Source organism: Lampris incognitus, chromosome 10 (assembly GCF_029633865.1).
Source record: "Lampris incognitus isolate fLamInc1 chromosome 10, fLamInc1.hap2, whole genome shotgun sequence".
Lineage (NCBI taxonomy): Eukaryota > Metazoa > Chordata > Actinopteri > Lampriformes > Lampridae > Lampris > Lampris incognitus.
The window spans coordinates 43,446,115-43,455,633 of NC_079220.1; the positions used below are offsets into that span (position 1 = coordinate 43,446,115).

The following is a 9,519-nucleotide window of genomic DNA, read 5'->3' on the forward strand; positions in this document are numbered from 1 at the left end:
TCAAAGGGCCTGATTGACAGCCAGTGTGAAGGAGGATAACAACATGAGAAATTCGTGAGGAGTAAAATGGACCGCTTTCTTGTGCGGAGCAAACCACCACTAACCACCAATGCAGACGACACACCACCTACAGAAAAGAGGAAAAAACTGTCAGTAGACAGTATCACGAAAGTGTTATGGCTTCAGCTGGACCGGGGATGTCAACAGCCCTCAGCCCGAGTGTGTCATCTGTCGGGAGAAGCTGGCTAATGCTAACATGGTGCCAAGCAAGCTGAAGAGGCACTTGGAAACCAAACATCGCTTCCACATTGAGAGAGACTTGGCATACTTCAAAAGACCGCAGGATCTGAACCAGAAGCAGCAAGACCGTTTGATGGATTGTGTCAAAGTGTCTGATAAGGCGAAGGAGGCAAGTTATGTGCTAGTGGAGCTTACTGCAAAGCAGAAGAAACCTCACACAATAGCAGCGACACTCATCCCTCATCCCCCCCCCCCGCTTGCAAAAAAATTGCAGGTGTCATGCTAGGTCTAGATGCCGCAAATGTGGTATCAAAAGTGCCTTCGTCTGACAATACAATTAAAAGAAGAAGAATCGACGACATGTCAGATGACACAGCAACAATTGACTGAGAAACTGCAGATGAGTGGCACATTTTCTCTACAAATAGAAGAATCCACTGACATAAGTGAGGATGCCTACTTTCTGGCAAACCTCAGGTATGTTGATGGTGACTCTCTTCTACGAAGAAATGGAAAGCCATACAACGGGAGGAGAAATACTCAGGGTAACTGATTAGGGATGGGTATTGTTAGGATTTTATCGATACTACTACTCTTATCGGTACTGCTTATCGGTTCGGTACTTTATCGATACTCTTATCAGTTCTTTTTGATTATTATGCAAGAAAAAGACACTTAATTAAGAACAGAATCGACATTGCTTTATTATTCTATTATATAACTTTATATAAATATAAACAAATATTTATTCAGCAGCAACAGCAGCAGCAATGTTTTAAATGCGTCTGAATTACAGACTTTATAATCAACATTCAACAACAAATAAGATAAAAAAATAAAAGTAGATAAAGACAAAGAAAAAAATATATATTAAAAATAAATTTTTACAGCAAAAGGCTAACGGAAGTTCAAACAAACAAGAACCTAGAACATTATCCTAACAGTTCTTCTGCAGAAAAATCAACATATCTGCCTTCTCCGGCAGGAGTCATGATCTCTCCTGATTTATAGTGTCCCCGGCTATTAGCCTAGCTAACTCCGTATCTATGGCTTGTATATTTGTAGCTAAACAATTAGCTAAGCAGTTATATTTTATTTATTGGCCTATTCGTAATAATTCTTTATTAGCCTAGCTAACTCCGTATCTATGGCTTGTATATTTGTAGCTAAACAATTAGCTAAGCAATTATATTTTCTTTATTGGCCTATTCGTAATAATTCGTTATTAGGCTAGCTAACTCCGTATCTATGGCTCATACGGCTTACCTGCAGGGGACGTGGATGGAACACTACGAGCAAAGCAGTGGAAAACGCCGCATTTCTGCAGATTAATACCATGTTTCGACAAAAGATGTTGACAGATTGCTTGTATTGCCACCCTTACTGGCAAATGATTTGTTGCACTTGTGGCAACGAGCGTTGTTGTCATCGACTTTTGAAAAATATACCCAAACTTTTGAACGTTTAGTTCTCTCCGCCATGATGAGCCCTTGAGCAGAGCTGTCTGTGCGTGTGTGAGCGAGTGTGTGGAGCACAGCACAGCCCCGCCCCTCGCGCAGTAAGAGAGAGAGACAGAGAGATGGAGAAAACGGCAAACAAGATTATGTTCGCGACGTTTAAATTCCTCGAAAAACACAATTGCCACAATATAAATCTCACTCCATGATTTCTCGAGTACCTACCGACTACCGATAGCAGAACCGAAAACGTCGGATCTTAAAAATGCTCCGGTTTTTACTAATTTAGAACCGGTTCCCGTTTAGAACCGGGTTTCGGGGGGCATCCCTATAACTGATAACTATTTAAAAGAGAAAAGTCTGACCTGGGATATGTGCCTTAGTCTTGGCACAGATAGTGTGGCGTGCATGACTAGGAGAGTGAGAGGATTTATTGCCAAGGTAAACGCACAAAACTCAAATATTGTGACAAACCACTGTATTTTGCATCGAGAGGCATTAGTTGCCAAAAACATGCCCCCGGAGTTGGCTGAGGTGCTGGATCAGGCTGTACAGATGGTGAATTACATCAAATCAAGGCCCCTGAAGTCTCGCCTCTTCTCCAAACTGTGCGCTGAGATGATAGCTGATCATCAAAGCCTTATCCTCCACACAGAGGTGTGTTGGCTGTCACGGGGTAAAGTCCTGCCCCAACTTTATGAGCTTCGAGAAGAGCTTTTGGAGTTTTCAAGTGAACACACTGTCCGACATAAGGACAAGCTTGCGGATGAGAGGTGGTGCGCCAAGCTGGCTTACCTTGCAGACATATTTGGGCATCTTAACAAGCTAAACGCCGAGCTTCAGGGATTCGGGGTTTGTGGGCAAGCTTACCCTGTGGCTTGAGGCTTTGGAGCAGGGCTCCATTGACATGTTCCCACTGGCATCAGCTGCGCCACAGGCAGTCAGGGAGTATGCTGTATTTTGTATTTGCCGAACACCTTGAAACATCAAGAGAGGTTTGAGCGCTATTTTCCAGCTATGGCTGACATCGAGGACTATGACTGGATTCGAGACCCATTCAGTCAGGAATCCTCAACAGAAAAGCTCATTTTGAGAGAGGGAGAGGAATGCACAGACAGGGATGTCCCCCGAAACCCGGTTCTAAATGGGAACCGGTTCTAAATCAGTAAAAACCGGAGCATTTTTAAGATCCGACGTTTTCGGTTCTGCTATCGGTAGTCGGTAGGTACTTGAGAAATCATGGAGTGAGATTTATATTGTGGCAATTGTGTTTTTCGAGGAATTTAAACGTCGCGAACATAATCTTGTTCGCCGTTTTCTCCATCTCTCTGTCTCTCTCTCTTACTGCGCGAGGGGCGGGGCTGTGCTGTGCTCCACACACTCGCTCACACATGCACAGACAGCTCTGCTCAAGGGCTCATCATAGCGGAGAGAACTAAACGTTCAAAAGTTTGGGTATATTTTTCAAAAGTCGATGACAACAACGCTCGTTGCCACAAGTGCAACAAATCATTTGCCAGTAAGGGTGGCAATACAAGCAATCTGTCGAAACATCTTTTGTCGAAACATGGTATTAATCTGCAGAAATGCGGCGTTTTCCACTGCTTTGCTCGTAGTGTTCCATCCACGTCCACTGCGGGTAAGCCGTATGAGCCATAGATACGGAGTTAGCTAGGCTAATAACAAATTATTATGAATAGGCCAATAAATAAAATATAATTGCTTAGCTAATTGTTTAGCTACAAATATATAAGCCATAGATACGGAGTTAGCTAGGCTAATAGCCGGGGACACTAGAAGTCAGGAGAGATCACGACTCCTGCCGGAGAAGGCAGATATGTTGATTTTTCTGCAGAAGAACTGTTAGGATAATGTTCTAGGTTCTTGTTTGTTTGAACTTCCGTCAGCCTTTTGCTGTAAAAATTTATTTTTAATATATTTTTTTTTCTTTATCTTTATCTACTTTTATTTTCTTGTCTTATTTGTTGTTGTTGAATGTTGATTATAGTCTATAATTCAGACGCATTTAAAACATTGCTGCTGCTGTTGCTGCTGAATAAATAATATTTGTTTATTTATATAAAGTTATATAATAGAATAATAAAGCAATGTCGATTCTGTTCTTAATTAAGTGTCTTTTTTTCTTGCATAATAACCAAAAAGACCGTTAAGAGTATCGATAAAGTACCGAACCGATAAGCAGTACCGATAGGAGTAGTAGTATCGATAAAATCCTAACGATACCCATCCCTATGCACAGAGCTCCACACACTGAAGCTCAAATTTAGTGAGCTCCCACTGGATCAGTTTGGGTTGGCTTCTGCATCATAGTACCCAACCATCTCAAGTCATGTTATTGAGCAACTTCTTTTCCCCACTACCTACCTGTGTGAGCTGGCATTCTCTACTCTGGTTTACACAAAGAACAGGAGGTCACAGCTCTATTGAACAAGACTTGCAAGTGGCCCTCTCTTCAGTACCACCAAGGATTAAAAAGATCTGAGAGCACCAACAGGCACATGTGTCTCACTAGTTTGAAAGTAGACAAAAAAATATTTAGGATAGCAAATGTTTTAATGCTGCAAATTTAAGTTACATTTACAATTTCCAACTAAACGTTTTCTTTTCAACTCAATGTCAAGTGCATTGACACTATGGTTGTATTCACATTTTGCCTGTCAATTAGTTTTCATTCTCAATGCATTTCTTTTTTCTTTACAATTTTAGACTAGTTCTGTTTTCAAATCAGTGCATACTCTGTTATGAATTTACTGTTTATATGCAAGTTAGTTTTCGTTCTCTGTGCATCTCACTTAACTTGGTCTGTAAAGAGTGATTGCATCTCGCTCGACCTAGGATGCTGCTCTTGCTCTCTCTCTCTCTCACACACACACACACACACACACACACACACACACACACACACACACACACACACACACACACACACACACACACACACACACACACACACACACACACACACTTTTCTGTCTCTTCCTCTTTCCAGTTTTAATTGTGTGACCTGTCTGGTAGAAATGGTTGTGTTGCTGCTCCTTTGGATGAAATTTTACAAAGTTTAAAATGAATTATTGAATTGTTTTGCAAATATTTCATGTAACGTTTGTCAAATTTTGTTTGGCATTAGTAAATAAAAATAAATGTTTACAGAGTGATAAGCATGATAACGGGTTACAGAGGCTATTTTGCACGGCTATGAATACAGGTGTGCCTTTAGATTGTGGCTTGCCCTTCGGTGTGCCTTGGGCAGAAAAAGTCTGAAAACTGCTGGCATAGACTATATTACAATTTACCGTCGGGCTGTTTTCACCTCCCAATTTAAAGAAGTTCCACACTGCAGAAATTTTAGCGTCTTCTTATAGTTGACTTCTTAAAACATGTGCCTCACTGCCTCAAGGTGTGAATAATTTCAGTTTAAAACACTTAGAGCACAATGGGGCATTTACGACACCTATATGATAGCTAGCATAGACAGAGCACAAGGAGGTAAAATACAAAAAGGATCTGAATTTGATCAGGCTTAATATAGCCAATACCTAACAATTAAAATAAGCCTTGATTAGCTTTGATACTGATCTCTCGGACTGAATCAGAACACCCATAACCATTAGCATTTCTTGCATTTTTGACCAATTATACTTCCATTTTAGTTGAACCAGTTTTGATTTCAATATCTGACATATTACCATTTCATTCAACGTTTTGTTCCAACACATTCCAACATCATGGTTTATATGACGAAATTTACATTTTTTTAGGTAACATGTAGGCACACATATGAGGTTGATACATAGCACACAAGTATTCCTCACAGCACTGGTTGAAAACTACCTGACTACCAGACAGACACTGAACAGACAAACCGAAAGAATGCTAACTAGGTTCCTAAGTGAAGCATTTGCTCCTATCAGAGAGTAGACTACTTTTAATGATGCAAAGCCTTAGCTTCCTGGAACAACAATACTTAAACAGCAGAGGCTATTGGTTTGAAGTGAAGTAATGCAGACATAAGCAAAGTCAGGGATTTTGGAGAAAAAAAATTGCACAGTCCATTACAAACTAAGTAGAGGCCATAAAGTGTGTGTGTAAGCGTTTTAGTTTCCTCTTTCGAATAAAGAGACGACTCCATTTCCCTCTCTTTTCCACTGCATCGTTTACTTTTACACTGTGTCTCTATTTAGACAGCTCAAATCATGTACTACAAGCAAACATCTCTCTTTGTTTGAAAAAAGAAGAGTATGATAAATATCAACAAATATATATCAAGGATGTTAGGTTAAGTTGGACAAGTACATAACCCAGGGAAAGTAAAAATACAAATTCAATCAAAGTATCTCAAAGAAATGCTCACAGGAGTACAGCTTGTGAATTCAGATTTTGAACTGCTGTGGCGTTAAATTTAACTGTCCCATTCAAAACTACCTGGTATGGGATTTAAAGACCACGTGAGCTATAAACCCCTTATAAAAAATGCATCATGATGATAAGCCATGCCTTAATGAGAGCTCTTCTTACTCATGTCAGTTATTGTGCAGTTAAATTTCACTAAGAGTAAACATTACAAATGACTGGGCAATGATCATGACTTCCCAGTACTTGACACTTACAAATGGAGAGTAGGGCTCCCCCGTCTCTGTAATTCCACCTGCCATGACTGGCACGGGCACAGGTCCACACCTGCAAGAGAAATAAGGCTGTCATTAAGTCTAACAACTTTATTTTACATCTTACAATGTGATCACTTATTGGTATTGGGTGAGTAACCAACTCCTCAATAATCGGACCCTGTCTGGATGGCAATGTCAACGAAATGCAGCGGATTACCAGACAAAATCGTAAACAAATAAAAGTGAACTCTAAATGACTAACAAAATGTTAAATAAATACAAATATTACGCTATCTTAACTATCAAACTAACTGTGGTATGACATTATTATTATTAACTTTAAAGCAGCCCCTGTAAAAAAATAATCAAGCCTCAATTTTCTTTTAGAGGGCCATATCGGTATTTTTGCACGTTTTATTAGCCCGTCGACTACAAATTGCGAATAATATGCATTATAATTGGAGCGAATATACTGGGATGTATACGATTATTTACATAATGTACACTCCAGAACCATTTCTAGAGCATACCACAGAGTTTTGGATTTTTTGACAGCGTTTGGTTTCCATTCATTTCAGTGCGGTATGAAAATCAACCTGCATAAACTTCAACCTAGCTTGAGAAAGGTAATCTGTTCCAGTGAACATTTAGCCGTCTTTATTTAACGCTGCGTGATTTGCAAATGGGCTAAAACATGCAAACACGCTGGTATGGTCCTTCATAGCGGAGCTCGCTAACTCGCTAGCAGTAAGCTAGTTAAGCTAACTCAGTGAACCAAACTTACGATTTATCATGTGCCGTTTCTTCCTTCTTGTCGTCGGTAAGGTGAGTCGCTGTAAACCAAATGACTTAAGGATATAAAAACAACATCTGTTAGGTTAACTAAGCTATTTTCACCAAGCTAACACACACCAAACCGTCCAGCTACCTACACTATTGGCTAAAGTTTAGTGGCTGTGCTTGTTTTCTGTACACAGGCTGAAGTCATGAGGCCCGTCGCGCTCGTTCTCAACACCAAGATGCCCCGAGTATACAGTTCCTTCTGTATAAACGGAATATTTTTCCGTGTTTTGGGGAAAAAAAACATTTTCAATAAGTGTTATCGGAAGTGGGTTGGTTTATATGCAAATCAATTGTAAAACCCTTGAATGATAATTTTACAAACCTTGATCTATGAATAACGCCGCCTTCTTCAAATACAGATTAACGCAAAACGAGTAATACCTGTTTACAATGATCTGTCATATGACCACCGCCGGAGCAGCGCCTGCCTGGATGTGAGGCCTCAGATGACTCCTCGCAATACTCAGGCTTCGTTTTACAAGTGATGGGATTTTAATATATGTTGTGTGGTAGAGACGTATGGATCAAATTATTTGCTTCTTAGAGATTTATACCATCGAACTGCGCAATTTCAGATACTGCCAACGATAACCAGTCAGCGAACGAACTAACAATGTCATCCAGCCGTCTAAGTAAAATGGCTAATCTTAATATAAGTAATGAGTAATAACAAAACTTGGTGCACTGTGTTCATCGTATAGTGAGTTTATCAGAATTTGTTATGAAGAGTCGTGTTTAGATCAACACACAATAACAAGTTGTAATGTGCAAACTGGCAGAAAATGTTTCTAAAATCTTCCTTTGGAAGTTTTCCGGGCGCGTCCAACTGGGAGGAGACCCCGGGGTAGACCCCGAACTCGCTGGAGGGACTGACTACATGTCCAATCTGTCCTGGGAACGTCTTGGGATCCCCCAGGGGGAGTTGGAGGGCGTTGCAGGGAAGAGGGACGTCTGGAGTGCCCTGCTTAGCTTGCTGCCACCGCGACCCGACCCCGGAGAAGCGGCTGATGATGAGATGAGATGAGATGAGATGAGAAGAGATATTCCTAAAATCCAAGAAGCATCCAAACTATGCATAGCTATTATATAAATAGGTGTGGCATCCCTTCAATGTTGCACGTCCTTGAACCACTCAGTAAAGATGGAAGTAAGAATTCCAGTAGCAATAACAAAATAGATACAGATGAAAATTATGTCTAATTCGACGTGTAATTCTTCCATAGTATCCAGGAGTCTCAGAGCCTGCAGGACCAGGCTCAAAAACAGCTTCTTTTCCCAAGCAGTTGCCCACCTGAACCTGGCTACCCACTGAATGTGGATATTTTTAGATATGTTGTCGTGCTCTTTTTTAACTTATTTTTAGCTTTTTGGTCTTCATCTGTGTATATCTTATACTGTGTTTGCTGTGTTTGTCTATGTCTGTCTTGCTCTGTTTGGCGAAGCCGCAGCCCTTATTTCATTTTTAACATGTGCCTGCACATTGTTTTTAATGACAATAAATTGAATTGAATTGAATTTTCTGTTCAAATATTTAATGATGTGTCTCATATTTAGATGTGTTATACATTTAGTTAGATGTAATATATTTACTTATGATCACCGATTTAATATTTAAACCAAATATTTAAAATTAGTGTTTCTCCCTTTGATTTATAAATTAAATCTAGTAAATTAGCTATTTATTTATTGTAAGCTATAAATAGCTCTTGCATAATTAAATGAATAACTATTTCCATTACATTTAATTTAATAAATATGATGGAATAAATGATTTTATTAAATATTTAACTTAAATGTTAAATTAGTTATTCTAAATAAATAAAAACAACCTGCTAAACATATATCTAAAACTGGGATAATATTTAAATATTTAGTTAAGTAAATACATATTTTGTAAACCATTATATATTTAGGTGAAATGCTACTTCTGTATTTAAGACACAAATATTTAACACTGTATTAAATATTTACATTATATTGTGGCGATACACAATTGAGGGTAGATTCACCAGGGGCTGCTGCTCCTTTAAGGCAGACATTCAGAGTGCTTACGGGGTGGAGCCATGTTTGCAGCAGCCTAGCGGTTAGCTGGTTGTCGCAAGAGATTTAATTGTGCTGTATCAGTGTTGTTTTGTGGGGCGAGTCAATGGAATTGACTCGACTCGATCTCTCCTTCTCCTCATTCCTGCACTCCCACAATATCTTAAATCGGAGTTTGAGAAATAAATATGTAATTTAAATGCTAAATGTTGGACTTTACACTTGGCAGGATTTATTAAATGTGAGTTATAATATGCGTTATATATAACCCCGCCCACCTCTGACTCATTGGGTCAACTAGGCCCTCTGAA

At 39.5% G+C, this 9,519-nt stretch overlaps 1 protein-coding gene across 1 annotated transcript in view; it reads right to left on the reverse strand.

Annotated features, from left to right (window-relative positions):
* tmem104 (transmembrane protein 104) overlaps positions 1-7,289 on the reverse strand; it is a 181,560-nt gene extending 174,271 nt beyond the window's left edge. Inside the window, exons 1-2 of the mRNA XM_056288305.1 lie at positions 7,110-7,289; positions 6,326-6,395 (exon numbers count right to left, since the gene is read on the reverse strand). Of these exons, the coding sequence (XP_056144280.1) occupies positions 6,326-6,370 (45 nt within the window). The 5' untranslated portion in view covers positions 6,371-6,395; positions 7,110-7,289. The remainder of the gene's footprint in view (positions 1-6,325; positions 6,396-7,109) is intronic.
* Between the last annotated feature and the right edge of the window lie 2,230 nt (positions 7,290-9,519).